This window comes from Ambystoma mexicanum, chromosome 3p, assembly GCF_040938575.1.
Source record: "Ambystoma mexicanum isolate Mex_15411 chromosome 3p, UKY_AmexF1_1, whole genome shotgun sequence".
Lineage (NCBI taxonomy): Eukaryota > Metazoa > Chordata > Amphibia > Caudata > Ambystomatidae > Ambystoma > Ambystoma mexicanum.
Genome location: NC_090925.1, coordinates 309,309,689 through 309,330,959, shown reverse-complemented (window position 1 = coordinate 309,330,959; position 21,271 = coordinate 309,309,689). Strand labels below are relative to the sequence as shown.

Sequence of the window (21,271 nt, the reverse complement as noted above, 5' to 3'; positions counted from 1 at the left end):
GCTATGCATAGGCAATTAAGTGCTGTATACGTTTGAATACCGAACTGAAGGAAAACCTTGAAACTGCGCTATAGTAAGCTTACTGCATACAGAACTGAATATAACTTTATGGGCCAAGCTAACAACCCAAAAGAGAAAGTGCCCATTAGCAAGCAACTTACTGAAAAGAGTGCAAGTATGAAAGAATATAACAGAAGGGTGGGGGCGTGAAAAATACCACCATGGATACAATGCAACAAGGTCAAAGACTGGTAAAAAGTGTATAACACGTTGGGGTAAAATCAAGAGGCTGACCATGAGAAACCACGAAAGTGTGAAACTGCACACAGATCCAAGAGGCTGATAACGAGAAGCTAGGTGAATGTGATTTGAGACACATGGACAAGTACAGAATAACTTGTGTGGGCTGGGAGAGTCTAGGGTCCCTGGTTGCATCTCCTGTGATGGGTGGACAGTGTGGTCTGACAACTGTGCCTAGACCTAGCCCTAAATGGGGAAAGTCAAATACATTGTGAAATAAACCAAGGAGCAGCGCCATGAGTGATCTGGTAGAGCAAGCCAGAAGGAGGGTCAAGCGGACCTAGTTTTGTGTTAAACTTTGTAAGATTGAAACCAGTGCAAGTTGCTGCATTGAAATCTTGGGGAAGGAAACCTTACTATTTGGAGAACTACAAATAAGTGTCTTGAGGACCGAGCCGCAAGACCCCTTTTGGTGTGAACTGTGTTGAGTTGAACTTGGGGAAGGTAACCCTGAGGTTTGTGTGGAACTATATTGCCTTGAACTTGGGAAAGGTGATCTTGAGACTTTTTGTGGAACTTTCTTGGACTTTGGGAAGGGGAGCTGAAGAGGAAGCAAAGAGCTGGAAGAAGCTCAGAACTTTGTGATGATCACCATTTCTCCAGCATGGGGTCTGGCATGGATTCACATGCTCATGAATATTCCCCGTCGTCAGGCTGGGCATCCTCGGTAAAGAAAAAACCAGTATCAGTTTCGTTTCTGATCTGTCTTTCGTAGTAATAACCAATCACTGGTCTCTGCGTCATACTGACCACAGCCAATGACTGCCCTCTACCTAAGCACCGCCTCTGGCAGCCATCTTCAGAATTTTACCGCACGTTCATGTGTTGGGATCCTCGTGCTATTGCTCTCGAGCGTTAGTGCTATTTTTTCACGTTTTTTCTCAAAAACGTCGTTTTTTCAGTCAAAAGAGCCTCAAGCTCCACCGACTCTCCATCCGATCAACGGGGACCCGTGTCGGATTCGTCTGCGCCCCTCAAGGGTGAAGATTTCTTCGAGCTACGCTTTTGGAGGACTCCAGAAGCTTCTCAGGCCCGGACATGGCCCAGGAGAAGGGAAGCTCGACGCCCGGAAAGCTGTTCAGGATCTGCCCTGGATGCCAGCTGCAGAACGTCTTTAAGGAGGACGAACACTCCTTTTGTCTCTACTGCTTACATGAGGACAAGACGCACGTGGAGAAGGACTGTGCGTTTTGCGGCAATATGTCGGAGCGGACCATGAAGGACCGCCATCAACGTCTCGCCAACTGGCTGGAAGGGAAGAGCCCGTCAGGCGAGAAGAAGAGGAAGAAATCCGAGCGGTCTTCTAAGACCTTTGAGGACGCCCCGGCGACGGGGGTCCAACACAAGGCCAAGCACCGCGAGTCCGCTGGCACCGGGAGCGCCGAACGGTCGGGCTCTACGGGCGCCAGGCAGGGCGCACCCTCCCCGGCACCTTCAGCCACGAGCCAACGCTCTGGGTCCGGTAAGAGGAAGGGCGAGCACCCGGCGAAGCTCCTAGAGAGGCCCCGGTCGAGCTTGAAGGCCCCATCGGAGGGGGAGCGAGGCAGTGTCCCCCCCCCTCAAGGATAAGGCGGTGAGCGCACCTAAGGTGGTGAAGGCCTTAATCCATCCGGCCAAGCCCTCTATCGATACTGTCGCGGCGGCCCTGGCTCAGCCTGTGGAGGCTACACCAGTGGTGGCGACCTCGGGGCTCAGAGTCTCCCTGCCACCTCGGAGGGAGTCCTCTTTTGTGCCCATCGATAGGACCCCCGTGAAATCCCCGGCGGGGAAGAAAAAGGGGGGGCAGGGCGTCGTCGTAGATTCGGCTTCAACCTCGGAGGAAGAGCTGATCGAGGTCTTAAGCCACGGCCTTGGCGTGGAAGAAGACCGGCCCGTCGGGATGGATCCTGACGCAGGTGACGACATCGTCGAGGGTGCCGACGGGGCCCCTGATCGCCCGTCGGATTCCCCTCTGCCAGCGCCGCAAGACAACTCGGCGGCCATTTTGTTGGCTATACAGTCCTTATGCTCAGAGATAAGGACGAGACTACCGTTGCCGACGGAGGAACCTCTCCCGTCGGGGGATCCTGAACCGGGACCTTCTGGTGTTCCCCCACCCAAGAAAAGAAGGATTCACCCTCCACCTCCTTTTCAGCCGTCGCGCTCCGTCCAGCCCTCCTCCCCGTCCACCCGAGGGGATGATACGGGGACTGACACGGCAGCGACGGGTACGGACGACGAGGTATACGACGAGGATCTACCGTCGTCACCTCCCACCAGGGCTTCTCCGCCCGACGAGATTGGATCGTTCCACTCCATGATCGCCAGGGCATCCGAGCTTTTCCAACTCTGCCCTGAGGAGAAGAAAAAGGAAGGATTCCTTTATCAACGGCGCGAGGCCAAGAGGAAGACGGTCCTCGCGGTGCCTCTACTGGACGACATTTGGGATGAGGGCCTCGCCCTCCTCAAGAACCCTTCCACGACGCCAGCTAGAAGAGACCGGTACGAGAAGAAGTACCGGGTCCCGGACGCGGCCCCCCTGTGCCTCCGGGCACAGCCTACCCCGGACTCTGTCGTCTCCGCGGGGGCCAGGAAGAAAGCGGGGGGGGTGCGGCCTCCACATCGACTTCCCCACCGGACGGCGAGGGAAAGAAATTGGACGCTATGGGACGCAGGGTCATCTCGTCTGCAGCGACGACGATTAAAGCGGCCAACGCCTTGGCTATCGTGGCCCGCTACGACAGGGAGCTATGGTACAAACTGGCTCCCCTGCTGGACTTCCTACCGGACGACAAGAGGGCGGATGCCCTGGAGATCCTGCAGGAAGGTGAGGTGGCGTCGGACCACGCCATCACTATTGCGACGGACATCGCCGACACTGGGTTTCGCCAGTTGGGCAACGGCGTGTGCCTTAGGCGGCGTGGATGGCTCAAGGCTACGGACTTCCGTCAAGACGTACAGACCAGAGTCCTGGACATGCCGTTCGATGGGAACAACCTGTTTGGGAAAACTGTGGACGATTCCCTTCAGGCCATTAAAGCGGACACTGAGACGGCCCGGGCCCTTGGGGTTCTGCAGCAACGACGGACGCCCTTTCGGAGCAGCGGAGGCAAGGGCGCCTCCAAAGGTTCCGGCGGCGGTTTCTCCACCTACCGTCAAGCGGCCCGCTCGTCGTCTCAGGAGGCCTACAGAGGACGAGGCACGTCTGGCGGACCCCGCCGTCGTCGCCAAGGAGGTCAGGGCGGCAAAGCCTCGTCGAAACAGGATTGAACCGGCCGTGGGGTCGGGCCCCCACCAAAGCACCCCGGTGGGAGGCCGGCTGGCGAGCTTCGTCAGCGTGTGGGAGTCCATCTCCACCGACCGTTGGGTGCTGGACGCCTTAGCCCGGGGCCACGTGCTCGAGTTTCAAAGAAGGTGCCCGCGCGTCCCCCCCCCGTGGCCAGGAAAGAGCTTCACGTCCCTCAGCTTCTCCTGGAGGTAAAGGCGATGCTCAGGAAGGGCGCCATCGAACTCGTCCCAAAGAGGCTTCGGGGCTCCGGAGTTTACTCTAGATACTTCCTCGTGAAGAAGAAGACGGGAGGATGGCGCCCCATCCTAGACCTGCGACGTCTGAACAAGTTCATCAAGGCGCAGAAGTTCCGGATGGTCACCCTCCAGCACGTCCTGGGTCAGCTGGAGGAAGGAGACTTCCTGTCGTCGTTGGATTTGGAGGATGCCTACTTCCATATTCCCATCCTAAAGGGGCACCGAAAATTCCTCAGGTTTGTGGTCCAAGGGCGTCACTACCAGTTCAAAGCCCTCCCCTTCGGACTACGGTCGGCACCCAGGGTATTCACCAAGTGCCTTGCACCGGTGGCGGCGCAGCTGCGCCGCGAGGGGATCCACGTCTACCCCTTCCTGGACGACTGGCTCATCCGAGCCAAGACGAGGGAGCTCGCCGTGGAGCACACGGCAAGGACCGTCCAACTTCTCACGGACCTGGGATTCTCCGTGAACTACGCCAAGTCCCACCTGGTACCCGCGCAAAACGCACTGTTTCTGGGAGCAAAGCACGACACAGTGTCCCTTCTGGCCTCCCCGTCGGAGGAAAGGACCAGGTCCATCCGGGGCAAGGTACAGCGGATGTTGGTTTCCGACGCGGCCAAGGTGAGGTCCATCAAGTCCCTCCTCGGAATGATGTCTTCTTGCATCTACCTCATTCCCATGTGCAGGCTCCGGATGCGCCCGTTGCAGGAGTTCCTGGACGCGCGCTGGATCCAAACGACGGGCGGCTTCGAGGAGAGGATCACACTCGACGAGAGTTTCCGCCGAGCGGTCCGTTGGTGGGGCACCCGCGCGCATCTGACGGCGGGCATGGACTTCCAGACCCCAGACCACCAGGAGACGGTGACCACGGATGCCTCCCTGGAAGGGTGGGGAGCGCACACCGAAAATCTGCACGCGAGGGGCCTTTGGCTCCCGACGGAGAAGTCCCTCCATATCAACCTCCTGGAGCTCCGTGCAGTGTTCTGGGCCCTCAGGTCCTTCCTTCCGTCCCTCAAGGGCAAGGTGGTGAGGATCTTCACCGACAACACCACCACCATGTTTTACATCAGGAAACAGGGCGGAACCAGGTCCCCAGCACTGTCCAAGGAGGCGCAGGACCTGTGGCATTGGGCCGTCGCCCAAAGGATGTTTCTGGTGCCGTTTCATCTGGCAGGGATAAAAAACACCATCGCCGACTCACTCGGCAGGGAGCTGCGCTCGTGCCACGAGTGGGAACTACGGCAGGATCTAGTGGATCGCCTCTTCCGACGGTGGGGCACACCCCAGATCGACCTGTTCGCGACGGCGACGAACTCCAAGTGCCGGAGGTTCGCCAGCAGGTTTCCCCAGGCGAGGAGCATGGGCGATGCTTTCTCATTCCCCTGGGAGGGCCTGTTCCTCTACGCGTTCCCTCCTTTGCCACTGCTAATCCGGCTCGTCAACCAGCTCAAGAGGTCACGGTGCAGGATGATCCTCGTCGCACCTGCGTGGCCGAGTCAGATATGGTTTCCGGACCTTCTGGACTTGTCAGCGTCCCCGCCAATCAAGCTGCCGGTGGACGCGGATCTACTCGCCAGGGAAGGAGGCGCCATCCTCCACCACAACCCGAAATCGCTGAACTTGCAGGCCTGGCTCCTGCAGCGCTAGAGTTTGGAGGATACGACATACCGGCCGACTGCAGAGAGGTTCTTGCAAAGGCCAGGGCGTCCTCGACTCTTAAATGCTACGGACACAAATGGAAGAGGTTCTCTGTCTGGTGCCATGCACAGAAGATTAACCCTCTACGGATTACGGCTCCCCAGGTACTGCCGTACCTGCTGACGCTGGCCAAAGCTGGACTGGTACACGCGTCCATCAAGATTCATCTTGCTGCGATCTCCCGATACACCAGAACCACGGGCCGGACGTCCTTGTGGTCTCATCGTCTGGTGAAAGAGTTCATGAAGGGACTGTTCAGATCGTTCCCGCCGGTGAAGGCTCCGGCCCCGGCGTGGGAGCTCAACGTGGTGCTGACCAAGCTCATGGGACCTCCGTTCGAGCCTCTGCACTCGGCCCCGTTGAAGTTTCTGTCGTGGAAAACAGCGTTTCTTGTGGCCATCACCTCCGCACGACGGGTGGGAGAGATCCAGGCCCTTTCCTGCAAGGCCCCGTACTTGACTTTTCACGACACGAGGGTAGTGCTCAGGACGCACCCCTCCTTCATGCCCAAGGTACCGTCGGACTTCCATCTCAACGAACCCTTGGTGTTGCCTGTGTTCTTCCCGTCGCCTTCGTCGCCGGCTGAGAGGACTTTGCACTCGCTGGATGTGGCTAGAGCGCTGAAGTTCTACGTGGACCGCACAAAGTGTTTTCGGAAGACGTCACAACTCTTTGTGAACTTTGGACCTGTCAATCAGGGGAAGGCTCTCTCGAAGGCTTCCATTTCCAGCTGGCTCTCCGGCTGTATCATGTACTGTCATCGGTTGGCAAACCGACCGCTGCCTGGCCGTCCGAGAGCCCATTCCACCAGAGCGATCGCAGCTACCACGGCGTTCCTTTCTGGTGTGCCCCTGCTGGACATATGCAGGGCTGCTACGTGGAGGTCGACGCACACCTTCACGAAATTCTACTGCGTCGATCGGGATTCCAGGGAGGAGTCCAGGGTCGGCCAAGCAGTGCTGCGCAACCTGTTCGCCTGAGGTGAGCCTGGTGAGGAGGTAAGATGCTTAATGTTGAGCCTTTGCCACCTCCCGTGGTTGTGCATGTGTGTACTGCTATGTATTATTTATTCATGAGCATGTGAATCAATGCCAGACCCCATGCTGGAGAAGGAACAAGTTACTTACCTGTAACTGTTGTTCTCCAGCATGGGTCTGGCATGGATTCACATGCGAACCCTCCCGCCTACCCCTCTGCGGCTCTTCACTTGGTCATACTGCCACTTCACGTGCTTCCAAATCTGAAGATGGCTGCCAGAGGCGGTGCTTAGGTAGAGGGCAGTCATTGGCTGTGGTCAGTATGACGCAGAGACCAGTGATTGGTTATTACTACGAAAGACAGATCAGAAACGAAACTGATACTGGTTTTTTCTTTACCGAGGATTCCCAGCCTGACGGGGAATATTCATGAGCATGTGAATCCATGCCAGACCCATGCTGGAGAACAACAGTTACAGGTAAGTAACTTGTTCCTTCCTTTATTATTGACATCCTTGCACATTGTTTAGCTTTAGTTGTGGGGGAAAGGATAGATTTTGGATACCGGCAGACTTTTAAGTTGTACTCTTTGACTCAGACTTTCCTTCATGTAGTGAAAGCCCAATTTAGCATAGGAAAAGTTAGGCCTTCATCATCATGACATTTGATTTATTAAACCATTTTGTTTGAACTTTGAATCTGTTGTCTGTCTTGCTTCATGATGCCTTTACACAGCATGGTGAGGATATAAAGGACACCATTCCTACATTGTTACTCCTGATTACCAGATTTTCGTAAAACAACCTCTCCTTGAGTTATGACAGAACACATTCAAATTAGAAGGTGCTTTGAATTATTTTTGCCACAAGCATAGCTTGCAATGCAAACCAAATGTTTTTCTTAACTTGTTTTTGCTTCTGTGGCATTGTTTTGAAAGGGAAATTGATCGAGTGCGATTGTCTTGACTGGTGAGATTTTGCATAAAGTAGGGACCAAGGCATCTGGTTGTGAAAATCTGTCAAGCAAGATATCTCAACTGTAAACGATCTATTTAACACTGAACTGTCAGGACAGCTTCAGCAACACATAAAAGTGAGCAACAAAGCTGCCTCCTGAACTCTGATCTTTCCTTTCACATGCGAGGTGGTAGCCGCTTATGTTTAAATGTCTTTTTTTGCAGATGACTACATTGCAATTGGCACAGATTGCGAACATCTTGCAGCACAAATTGAAGATTATATCCTTTAAGTATCATGTTCCATGGCATTTGCATGGCCTTCTAGCACTGACTAATGTCTCACTGTACTGTCATTGGGTCCATTGGACCTTCTTCGAATGTTTGATGGCCTCAATTTATCATGACTACGTGCCATGCTAGGGCGTTTATTGCTTCCCAGTGTTTGGCAAATTAACATTGTCTCATATGGACAACATGGTGGCTGCTCCTTTCTAGGTGCCTAATTAGAATGGTGTTAAGGTGACAGTATCGTATGGCGGAAGTTGTTGGCCCCTGCAAAATGCTTCTCGGTTTGTCTTGCAACGTTCCATTGCATTGTGTGTTGCAGATTTTGCTTGACAATGTTCCAAAAGAGTGAGGATCCTGTAAAGGTACAGAGAACATACAAGTAGTTTTAGGCTATGTGAGTGGATTATATGGTGCTGGAACTGAATGTGACCTGTCTGTGTAGGTATTTGTAGAGTGTGATGTGTCATATATAAATTATTGCTACAGTTATTGCCTTTAAGTGTTCAGGGAGAGAGTGTTGCAAAGATAAAAGCACATGTATGTTACTATAGCCTGTGTGATTGTTGGAGTGCGTAGATATAGTATTTGACTAATGTCTGAGGCTACCCACTCTCGGGGGACATTGATGCTGCCTATTAAGTCCTGTTGATTACAAAGTACATGTGTAACACCGGAAGGTGTTTTTTACTGAAAATGTTACTGGATAAAGATGAGAAGGGGAAGATACTCAATGGATGCTGGGATAGAGCATCTTGTTTAACAGTTAAATCAATGTTGTGTAAGTGATGATCCATGTGTGAAGGGTTGTGTTGCTGGGCAGACTGTAACAGTGCACTGAAGCAATGGATAGCACATGAATTAGCGAACATGTATATGCCTGTCATTTTTTTCCAGAATGTGGGGGCTCTCCAGCAAAGGATTTTGTGTAAGATTCTTAAGCCTAGAATATTTTTTCTCTATATGGCCGGATATCAACTTCTTTTTAAAAAGCATTTATTTATCAAATAACTAATTACAAAAATAAGAGCATGACATTCAAGTCTTCAGGAAACATCAAATGTCACCCCTTAAAATGTATGGTAACTGCAGTCATAGCTGTTTTTATGTATGAATGTATTTGTGTAATTGTTCACAACCTCCATCATGGAGCGTGGCACTGGGAACTGTTCGCTCAGTTTACATTATCACAGAAGATCACATCACAAAATGAAGGGTGGCAACAGTTCACAGATATGAATCTTTTGAAACGTAAGTTATGTGCCTTGAAAAAAGTAATGCATTGATATATTGTGCGGTATGGATGCTGTTAAGATTGGTAGAATTAAACTCATGAGTGAGCCTTTTCTTTAATAGTCATGAAAACTGAATAGCTCGCCTAGCAGCAACATCTTAGAACACTAATTAATATATATATATCCCAAGATTCAGTCACTGCAACTTAGGGGGGAGCTTTTCCCTCTGAGGCTAGGGTGGTTAGTCCGCTATGTAATACCCTCACTAGGGTTTGAGGCAAGGGGGGCCCTCACCGGGAGAGACAACCCTCCCCCCACATCCCATTTGGTGACAAGGACTCCCATTCCAAAGAGGAACTCCCTAATTACTTACCCACTAGCAGCAACTCAAGTCCAAAGAAGCCAAGAAGAACAAGCTACTGTTTGTTTTTGTGATCTTAAACCAGTGATTCACTATGAAGGGACATATTCTACTAATACTGAGAAGAGTTCCCAAGCGATACTGAACACTTGAGTAACGGAGAGAAAGGATTATGATGCTCTGTTGGGGACGTCCCAGCAACACATTATAAAAAGAGAAAGAGAAGCTCTGTGGGAGAGAGAAGCCTGGAAGTTTCAATTCTGTGGTGCAGCGAGAGATGAGAAGAGACGAGGATGCGCAGCGTGCAGACTTGGAAGAAAACTGGCATGTAAAGGGTACAAGAGTGAAGCTGGAAACAGGAGTTTCCTTGATTGGGAATTAATGTTTTGTATGTTTCTTTGAACTGTGTTCTAAGCATTCAAGAACTTGTCTTGTCCCTCAGTAAGAATGAACAACTTCAGTTCCTTTGTTCCTTCTTTCAATATCACTATGCTTCCCTTATTCAAATGTAGTGTGTTCCACTCTGCGTGCCGCATGGAATCCCGCTTCTTCCCCGCATATCGATATCCACAAATCATTCAGGGCCAAATGCCCTATTCTTTCCTTGAGTGTGGGCGAGGGAGATAGCTGGCCATACACCGTTTTGGAGCTCCTATCTTTTTAGGGATCCCATGCTAGATTAAAGTCTCCCATTACCATTTTTTTCCCCCTTGGCAAAGGCCTCCAATTCCATGAGCGCGGTTCTGCTGAAGCCATCTTTACCTGTGTTTGGGGCGTAAATAGTTGCTACTGTGAGAATGACTTCCCCCCCGCTTGGAATGTAACAAACCGGCATCTCCCTTCCTTGTCTGTCCGTGTGTTCAGTATATGAATCCAAAAACCCTGCCGGAATGTAATAAGGACAACTGCCCTTTTCTGTTGAGTATTTGCATGGATTATGTACAGTTTCAATCTAAATTTTATTTTATACTGCTTTCTAATGTGAGTTTCCTGTAAAGCTATAATGTCGGGCTGATGATGTGAAAGGAGCTGTTCTAATTTTTTCCTTTTAACAGGGGAGTTAAGTCCCCAATACGTTAAGTTATACGCTTGAATTGTGGAAAGTGTGGGATGTAGATGCTGTTTTACCTGTGGTTCTGTGGGCATGTCTGGAATTTCCCTTAAATTGCTATTGCACACTTACCCCCCCTTCCCTGCACTCCTCTTCCCCGTCTTCACCGTAACTTTCCCCATTCTCCCCCACCCCATTCCCAAGTTCCCCCAACTTTCCCTATCCGCTAAACCCGCACTCCCACTTGCCTGGTGCGAGCCAAAAAATCCAAATACCCCTCTGGCCAGTTGGCCAAGGCTTCAGCTCACCAATATGCCCAGGGCCAACTTGTGAGGCATCCTTAAGCCCCAACCATAGTTCCAAGTAGCACTGTTGTGAGTAGTTCTCCTCCCCCTACCCCCAGGTCCTAGGTCCAGTACTTGCAGTGTTCAAAACAAGCTCTGCGTCTTTCAGCGGGTTAATTGGTGTCTTTATCTCGGGGGGGGGGGGGGTCATAGTTAATCTTTCTCAAAGGGTTAGGCCTCGATTTTGGTTCCCCCTCCCTTTTTGCTTCTGTCAGGACCACTCCCACATTTTAATTCCTTTTGGCGGACCGTATTCTGCTCCCGCCGTTGGGCAGGCGTATTTGTCATTGTATAGCAACTGGATACCTTCTTCCTTGCTCGTAATCCTGTGTTGTCGGCCATCCCATTGCTAAAGGAGACAGAAGGGGAAGCTCCACTTGTATATAGTCTGCTTAGGTTGCAGGTGTTTTACCTCTTTCCCACCACCCCTTTTGTTGCCCAGTTAAGTTCACTTTTTCTTGGGGCTGCTTGCGCCTGCTGTGCGAGCTAATCCCCACTTCCTGTACCTTTGCAACTGCCCAAGGCTGCAGTGTCCGCTGCTCCCAAAACACCCCACCCGTTCCTCCTCTGCATCGGAGATCAGGGGGGCGTAGGTGTGTCGGTAGGGCATCCAGCTCCTGCTCCGCAGCGGCTTCGTCCGCCCTGTGATCCTGCGAGGGCATCAGTGAATGCTGATTCCGGCGGTCGCCTGTGTTGAGGGTTCTCTGTGTGGCTGGCCTCCCCTGTCGATCAGCCCTCCCCCCGGTCGATGCTGTGTCCAAGGGTTCAAGGTGTGGATTCGGCAGCCCTCTGGGCTGCATGTATGGCCCTGGGGGACCGGGCTTGCATGTGGCTTTTTCCCAGCCAGCCACGCCTCTGGGCTAGTCCCCTGCCCGCCCCCCCCCCCCCCCTCTGGTTCTCCACTTTGCCGCTCTGTGTGAGTTTGCATGATGTCAAACACGCCGCCGTCTAAGGGTGAAGTAAGCAGCCCCAATGGTCCTGTTGCCTCCTGAGGTCTTCCACCGCTCCGGAGAGTAATCCATTTGAATGTGCTGCAGTGCAAGACTTTGAGGTGGCTGCAATACCGAGCCTAACATTACAGGCCTTGTAGAGGACGGAGCTCCCACTCACACATCTCCACCTCCCGGCCACCATCTTGGAATTTATAGGCACACATTAAGGTTACTGCATTCCACGATGGCACATTGCAGGATGTCAGGATCCCTTCCCTTGCAGATGGACATAATAATCCAGGAAGGACTAGAGAAATTGCTAAGCAACTTCTATGTTGCCCCGTGCTAGAGCCTCGTCGCTGGTGTCCTTGCACACCCGCTTTTCTTCCTCAGTTCATGTTGTGGCCAACTCTCCCTGTTAGGGATCCTTCTTAGTTTTGCCTCACTGCCTCCACTGAGGCGCTTGGACTCCCGGTGTTCCCCTGACCATGCACGTTGCTCTGATTCTGGTTTTCCATGTATTTTCCGAATGCTTGGCAGGTAAGTGGATGGTGTGCTTGATCCGGGGATTGTGACAGAGGCATGCATTGTTCTCAGACTGATATTTGTCCCTTTATATTTCTGCAGGGAGACAGGGGTGGCCAGAAGATACTGATTGAGTATTCAGCATCTGCTTACTCTATCGTCGTCATTATGGATCTGAGAGTTTCTGTCCCAGTAGCACTTCCTTGTGACTGGGATAGGAATACCAGGGTTAGGAATCAGTATCCATTGCGCTTTACTTTTGTTGTCCAATGGTAAGGGTAAGTTTTGCTTGACCCTTTAGTATGGATTCGGCCTGTAGCCCCTTATAGCCATTTCCCCGGCCCCAAGAGAACTACTGGCAAAAGTGAATACCTCCCAGACTGGTGAGAGTTTCATAGATGCCACTATCATAAACCAGGTCCACAAAAAGGATGGGGGTACCCTTCTGGAGGGGGCTACTGTTGGATTCTCCATTGGAACACATTGACGATACTCCATTCCAAGATGGCGTGCTGCAGGACGTCGGGAGAACTTCTGGTGTAGATGGACAGAATAATCAAAGGTCTAGAGACGTTGCCGAACAACGTCTGTGCTGCATTCAGAATGCCCTGTTCTGCAGTATTGTCACTGCTGGTGTCCTTTCACACTTTGTGGTGGCACTTATGCTATCCCTGGGGATCCTCCTCTTTGGTTTTGCTTCCCTACTGTTTGTCTCTGCCTCTCCTGACTGCTTGGACCCCCTGTGTGCCACTTGCCCCACACTTCGCTATGAATCTAGTTTCCCTCCTATTTCCTAGATTCTTGGCAAGTAGCAGGTGTTGTTTTTGATGCAGTGATTGTGTGTGGCAGTGCAGATGCCCCCATACTGATATTTGCCCCTTTATATCCTTGCAGGGAGATAATGGGCCCCAGAAAGTGTCTGCCAAGTGAAATTCCAGCAGATGTTTACTTCATCTTCCTCCCTTGAGTGTCTGTTCCTGAAGCAATTGTTTGAAACTGGGTTGGAACACCTGGAATACTAGGTTAGGCATCTGAACCCACTGCTCTTACTTTTGCTGGTCCCTGGTAAGAACTCAACAATTTTTTTATATATCTTTTTTTGTGGTGGAAATGCTTACCTCAGTGAGAAAAGGGAATGCGATTCACATAAGACTACCTCGTCGAGTACACTTCTCAAGTCTAGCTAGTCTACGACACTCCACAAAACTAGCTAGTCCACGACACATCATAAATCGGACTTGACAAAGATACCCATGGAAAAAGACTGCACAGACAGTCCCGTCACCCTGGCCTACAATCTTGGCAGCGGGGAAGGAGCCACCCCCGTACCCTAAGAAACCAAGGAAAGAAGACTTGTTACTGACATCGTTGACAACAACCCTGTAGACGGAAAGGCAAAAACCTCCTCAGGGGTTGCAGCCTCCTCAGCCAGACAAGCCCACACAACCACAACACATCTGCCAGTCTCCCCTATCCAGTACTCCAGTGTAATGCCAAAGGAGATATTACAGTACAAGGTCGACAGACTTCGAAACGCAGCATCAGCAGGTTGAAGAATCAGACTCAGCTGGAAACCAAAAACGAGAAGACAAAATGCACTATACCACTAGGCAATGAGGCTCAAACAGGACGCTTTTGAAAAAAAGGTCTTAGCAATTGGAGTCACAACCATGAAAGCAGCCAACTTTCTAGCCATCATAGCCAGATATGATGGGGAGATGAGCTTGCTCCAATCCTGGAGCATCTCCCAGAGGAGTAGCGTAAGGAGGCGAAGGCAAACCTAAAAGAAGGGGGAGAGTCCTCCAATCTGGGGTTCAACATGGCAGTGGACCTGACGGAAACAGGTTTTAAGCAAGTAGCCAACGTGGTGGTCCTGAGGAAACGGGCGTGGTTCCGATGCACAGATTTCCGACCGGATGTCCACCATAAGTTAGTGGACATGCCCTTTGAGGGATATGAGCTGTTCTGACCCAAGAGTGACAAAGCTCTAAAAACAATTAAAACACACTAACAGTCAAGTCAATAACATCTCTGCAGTCTCAGGAGGATAGTTCAGTGGCAACGTTCTCGCCTTGAAAGCAAGACGACACAGAGCACCACAGGTTTGATCCCCGGGTCCGTGCTTAGAAACCTCTGGGTATTAAGCGCGTTATAAATATATCATACCATAAGAAGTCAACACTGTCAGCTTTTTCGTCAGTTCAGAGGAACAGCCGGCAGAACATCTATGTCCTCATCCAACAAGGGAAGTCCATACTCTAGGGGCTCGACACATTACTCCCAGGGGTACAAGAGAGCTTACCATGGGTACCAAAAATCAAATTCGAGTGGATTGTGTCCTCCAACGTATTCCTCATCTTGGATGTATTCCATCCAGCTTTGCTGCTCTTCGGAAATTTTTTCGGCAGAGGACACCGTGCGTCGATGTCATCGAGTCGATAGTTCCTCGAAGGCCTCCGTGGAGGGTGACGTCATCGGGTGTATAAGTAGCACGCGCGGCGCCCGTTGGCCTCAGTTCCGTTTTTCCACAGTATACGTTGCTTCGGACATTCGGCGCGCCTCGAGTTCTATGAGAAGATATATAATAACGAAATATGTCATCGACGCCGACCACAACCCCGAAATCGGGATTCAAAAAGTGCAAATCGTGCGGGTCAAAAATGTCGATCACGGACCTGCATCGAGAGTGTTTGTGGTGCCTCGGAGAAAGCCACACATGGAGGCCTGTACGAAGTGTCAGGTGATGACGGGGAAGGCCTTGCGAGAGAGGAGAGGAAAGCTACAGGTAGGTCAAAAAACCTTTAGCGTCGAGTCGAAATCCCGTGAGGAGAATTCTCCTCGACGCGAAAGGCATCGATCGAGGTCCCGTAGCGATTCCCATCGGTCGTCTTCGTCAAAAAGGTCGAAGAAACAACGCCACGGGTCTCCCTCCACCTCGTCGTCAGACGAGTCTCCAAAAAAGATGAAATGCCCCATGAAACATTCGTCTACCGAAGAGTGGGAAGCATTCAGGGTCAAAATGATGGAGGTGTTTGAAAAAGCGAAGCCTCGGTCTGCGCCTTCTTCGGAAGCCGGCCGGGAGCATCATCGCTCCGACACTCGCGTGCTGTCAGGGTGCCCAGGTCCAAGGCGCAGGAGCGAAGCAGTACCAACCACCCCCTCAATGGTCTCAGTGTCTGCAAGTCTAGGCTTACACAGACCTCCGTAACCAGAGCGGGGAAGGAGGGTTAGGGGCTCGATGAGTGGATAGGTAGAGGGATTTTAGGGTAACCGGATTGAGGGGTAGGAAGAGGTTATGGATGGGACTGGGGATTTTAGGATAAACGATGACTGCACACTTTTCCAGAACTGGTTGCAGCAAGTGTTTTTAACACCTTTACATGTAAAGGTGTTTCCCTTCACACTACATTGCCCTTCAACAAACCATGTACATTCTCCTCTGAACATGAATTAAAACAAACATGGATTGGTAAACAAGATGTGAGTCCAGTTACATTTTTCAAACAAAAAGTCTTATGCACAAGCACACTTAGCTTATACTTCTGTCTTTAAGTCCTGTCCTGCAAAGGCTGTCGAGTACTGTGCCACGTCCTTGCGGTCAGGTGATCAGATGCACACTAAAAGGAAAAACAAAGGACAAGCATTAGCGTGTGCCTTCTGGTTCTGTCAGTCTTTCACTCTCCCAAACACACTCTACACGCATTCAGCATTCCGCATTCCGTGCATTCAAGGATTCATGTTTCTTTGGGGTGCGCTGCCGCACGTGGCCTTTAACCCCTAGGATCTATATTTTGCCAATATTCGGTCTTCCTTCAGACCGAGTGCCTTTTGCACTGTAAAGCGCTCCCGCCTCGTGCGCCTTTCCGGCTTTATGTTCCACGAGACGAACACGTGAATCATCCACGTATAATGTCGTCTGCACACAATCACTGAGCAGAACTCTCTCCCCGAAGCCCGCCCACTTAGCTTCTATGTGACGGCGCAGGGGCTCTGGAGGGGTTGGGAAATGCCCCCTGCGCTTCCCCCGTAAATCCCAGACACTCCGTGGGCTGAGCGGTACTTATCTCTTTGAAGCGAGGGGCCGGATGGTTCCTCCGGAGGCTCTGGGCCCCTCGCGTGTGAATTCCGAGGAGCTGCTGGGCACACGTCCACTCTCCTCGATGTCTCGAGCACAAGCCCCGTGCCTTGGGGCTTGCGCATGCGCACTCGCGCGCCACACCCAGGGCGGCTTCCCATTGGCTCGCGAGTCCGCAGAGCATGCTGGGAAATGTAGTCCTGGGGTGCCAAATGCTGGGATTTGTAGTTGTGGGCTGCAATACGTCTACAGAAAGGGCATAACAGCCTTTTGAAGTACAGTAACTTTCTAGGTCTAGGCTTCTCCATGGTCCCTGGCCCTACAGTTCCAACAGAATATGGTCTATGGCCAGTCCTGCCCCTGACACGTGCCCTCGAGCCCGGGTGATCGAAAAAGGAAGAATAGGGATCCTTCCAGGACACAGAGTGAAAAACGCTCGAGTCGACCGCTCGAGGTCATCGATGCCGTCCGAGACCCTTCATACCTCGAAGGGAAAATCTTCGAAGGTCGCCTCGACGCCCTCGAAGCAGACCCTGTCGACGACCACAGTGTCGTCGACGCCGAAACCCTCGGCGCGAAAGGCTCCAGCCAAGCCAGGGAAGCCAGAAAAAGAGAAGGATAAGGTTACAAAACCTGTGTTGTCCTCAGAGCCAGATACTAGACCTCTTCCTCCTCCTCTCCCAGAGAAGGTTTTCAAGCCTCTCCCCAGAAAGGAGTTTTTCAAATCCCTGACCTCAATTTTTGAGGAACAGGAGAGATCTGATGAAGAGAATGTACCTTTTGGGCTGGAATATGGCACCCCAAATGTCCCAGAATGCTTGATTTCAGAAGCAGAATGAGGGACTTGGTGGAATCATTACACAATGCAAGTGGCATTGACACATCTCCTGAAAACGACTTTGGCAGACCAGAACCAGGAGAGCATGCCAGTCCATCATACCGTCAAGTAATGACAAAGGTAGTAGATTACTTAGGATGGGCTAAACCATCAGCCCAATTCATCATCCAGGATGATTTAACAGATATATTGGACTATGGGCCCACCGAAGACCCAGTACTACCCTTTCATGTAGACCTGCAAAATAGGGTGGCCACGAATTGGGTAACTCCCGATTCTATTCCTCCGGTAAATAAATCCCTCACCTCAAAACACCGCCCAGCCAGTAGCGACCCCGGCTATCTGTCCAAACACCCAACTCCCGAGAGTCTGGTCATACAGGCAGCCACAGCTTCTAACAAACTTGCATACCCGTCTATCCCTCCAGACAGGGACGATAAGCGTGTGGATGGTTGGGCAGGGAAGGTATTTTCAGCCGGGAGCATGGCATTAAAATTTGCCAACTCCACATGTGCCTTGGCAAAATGTTCGTACACTCTTTGGGAGTGCATTGCAATGGCGGCGGAGCACATATCTGAAGGGGAAGAAAGGGAAGGGTTCCTAGCCATCGTTGGAGATGGAAAGGAAGCCATACAGGAATCCCTTCAATCTGGATTGGACACTACAGATGGTGTAAGCGGGTCCATGGGCACTAGCACGGTAATGCGCAGATTAGCGTGGTTACGGAAGTCGGATTTCGCACCGGACGTACAGAACCGCCTTCTGAACATGCCTTTTGACGGGTCTCACCTTTTTGGCAACAAGGCTAAAGAGAGCCTTGAGAGCTTGCAGACCTCAAAAGCAGCTGCCAAATCTTTAGGAGCTGCTATTAGGCAACCTCAGCCTTTTCGTGCGCAAGGACAGTCATGGAGGGGACGATCCTATCGTTACTACACCTCGTATGGAAAGGCGAGAGGAATGGCCAGTCAGAGGGGCCAGAAAAAGGCCACTCGTGGTGGACGAGGAAAACGTGCTAAATCAGCTCCATTACTTCAGATGTTTGGGCTCTAGAAATAATAGCCCATGGTTACTGCCTTCCTTTTCTAACGCAACCTCAAAGCAATCCGCCAGGGAGACACCCGTTGAAGTCTTCAAACCCGCTCCTACAGCAGGAAGTTTTAACCCTGCTGGAGAAAGGTGCTATAGAGCCAGTACCTGCAGCGGAGAGGAACAAGGGATGGTACTCCGTCCTTTTTGGGGATCAAAAAATATGGGGAGGACTGAGACCCATCTTGGACTTAAGAAACTTGAACAAGTTCCTCAGAAAGGACAAGTTCAAGATGGTTACCCTTTCTCAGATCCTTCAAGACCTTCAACTTCAGGACTGGTTGGTGTCATTGGACCTTCAGGATGCTTATTTTCATGTGCCGATTCATCTCAAACACAGAAAATACATGAGGTTCGTAGTTGGCGACTCACATTATCATGTTCGCCTGTCTTTCGGGTTGACCTCCGCTCCGAGGGTCTTCACCAAGCTAATGGTAGTGGTGGCAGCGCACCTCAGGAGAGGGAGGATTCATGTCTACCCCTACCTTGACGATTGGTTGATCAGAGCGCGTTCTGCCGAGCGAGCACAAACTGGGCTTCTCCCTCAATTTCAAGAAGTCACACATGACACCTTCCCAACAGCTTCAGTACATAGGAGCTGTATTAGACACGTCCTTGGAAAAGAGCTCGCCAACCAAGTCGAGGGCTCAGGACATTCTTCAGATGGTTTCCAAAATGCCCAAAATCTCCAGGCTTACGACTTTTTAAGGTTGCTCAGCCTCATGGCATCCTGCATCTTTCTGGTGCCAGAGGCACGCTTGAGGATGAGATCCCTTCAATGGGCCCTAAAGACTCAGTGGTCCCAGTTCTCGGGTCAAATGACGGATCTTCTTCAGATTCAGAACAAGGTCAGACGAGACCTTCTATGGTGGACGTGCACAGAGAACATCCTAAAAGGAGAACCTTTTTGGCAACCATGGCCGGAGATCACAGTAGTGACGGACGCCTCACTCCTAGGGTGGGGAGCTCATGCCAACGATTTGACAATCAACGGTCGTTGGTCTCCATCGGAGTCCAAACTACATATCAACCTTTTAGAGCTGAGGGCAATCAGACTAGCGCTGAAGGCCTTCCTGCCATCTGTCAGGGGAAAGAATATCCTGATAATGTCGGACAACACAGTGGCCATGCACTGCCTAATCAAAAGAGGAGGTGTGGGGTCACTACCCCTGTGCAGAGAGGCAATGCAGCTCTGGTATTGGGCGATTCAGGTAGGAATCTCTTTAACAGCAATTCATCTAGCCGGGGAAGAGAATATGACGGCAGATGCTCTGCGCAGGCAGAGCACGGTATCCCATGAATGGGAACTGGCTCAGGAAGTCATTCGAGATCTTCACCCTTTGGGGAACCCCCTCAGGTAGACCTGTTTGCAACCGAAAATGCAAAAGGTATTGCTCAAGGGAATTTCCCCCGAGAGGAACCCTGGGAGACGTGTTCGTGGTGGAGTGGAATTTCCCACTATTGTACGCGTTCCCTCCGATTCCTTTCATTCATCAGGAGGCTGAGAAGGTTTCGGAGCCGCATGATCCTAATTGCCCCAGATTGGGCCAGGAGAACGTGGTACCCGGACCTTCTAGACATGTCCATCTGTCCTCCAGTACGTCTTCCTTAGAGAGAGAACCTTTTGTCTCAAATGGAGGGTCAGGTTCTCCATCCAGAGGTCAAAACGCTCAACCTTCATGCTTGGTACATGAAAGACTGAGATACAGGGATTGGAACCTTCCAGATAACGTTATGGAGGTGTTGCTTTCGGCAAGAAGGCCAGCAACAAAGTCTCTATACCGTTGCCATTGGAAAATGTTTTGCAACTGGTGCAGAGAAAAGAATGTCGATCCTTTTCTATGTTCTATTCCGGAAGTATTATCTTTCCTTCTGACCCTAGCACATAGGTCTGAATATCGGAACAATAAAAGGTTACCTTGCGGAGCTTTCCATTTTCAAGCGCTCATCGGAAGAATGCTCCTACTTCAAAATTCCTTTGATAATACAATTCTTAAAAGGACTTACTAATGTGTTTCCTCCTCACCCATTTCAAGTACCGATCTGTGATCTAAATTTACTCCTAAAATTTTTAATGTGTGCCCCTTTTGAGCCTATGCACACGTGTCCATTAAGATTACTAACGTGGAAAACAGCCTTCTTGGTTGCTCGAACATCAGCAAGAAGAGTTAGCGAATTGCAGGCACGGTCTTCTGGGCCACGCTATACTGTGTTCCATAAGGACAGAGTTGTGTTGAGGGTAAAACCATCATTTTTACCGAAAGTAATATATGATTTTCATTTAAGCCAGAAAATGGTCTTACCCGCATTCCATCCTCCACCCCATCCTTCGAAGGAGGAGGAAAGATTACACAGGTTGGATCCGAAAAGAACTTTAAGCTTTTACATCTCAAAACGTTCCAGACTTAAAGTGGACAACCAGCTGTTTATAGATTACACAGGAAGGAAACTGGGTCAATCGGTGACAAAACAGACAATTTCACGCTGGATAGTGCTTTGCATTTCAGAATGCTACGGACTAGCTCAAAAAGACCCTCCGGAAGGGTTAAGGGCTCATTCCACCAGAGGCATTGCCTCCTCCACGGCCCTTCAAAGAGGTGTTCCAATAAGATCGATTTGCGAAGCAGCAACTTGGTCTTCGCTACACACCTTCTCAAAATTCTATAACCAGGATGCTTCCCGGTCTAGGGAGCTAACTTTTGGAAAAGCAGTACTATACTCAGCCATCTAAGAATATCGAATAATCTACCCCCTCCTCCAGAGGAATTGTCCATACTGCTTTGGGAGTCTATCTAAGATGAGGAATACGTTGGAGGACACAATCCACTCGAAGGACAAGTTACTTACCAACTAGTAACGTTCTTTCGATTGGATGTTCCTCCAACGTATTCCTCATTACCCTCCCAGCCTACCCCTCTGTAGATTTTTCCGGGTTATTGCCATCTCAAATCTCGCAAGGCTCATACCTGTCTGCCGGCACAATCTACACAGTACAAGATCAAAGATCAAAAGGGGAAAAACAGAACTGAGGCCAACGGGCGCCGCGCATGCTACTTATACACCCGATGACGTCACCCTCGACGGTGGCCTTCGAGGGACCAT

The 21,271-nt window shown here is 50.9% G+C and overlaps 1 protein-coding gene across 2 annotated transcripts in view; it reads left to right on the top strand.

The window, feature by feature from the left end:
* TCEA2 (transcription elongation factor A2) overlaps positions 1-21,271 on the top strand; it is a 991,119-nt gene that overhangs the window by 722,851 nt on the left and 246,997 nt on the right. For both annotated transcript variants that reach the window (XM_069650839.1, XM_069650840.1), the window contains one exon: positions 7,660-7,716. In XM_069650839.1, coding sequence (XP_069506940.1) covers positions 7,660-7,716 — 57 coding nt within the window. The remainder of the gene's footprint in view (positions 1-7,659; positions 7,717-21,271) is intronic.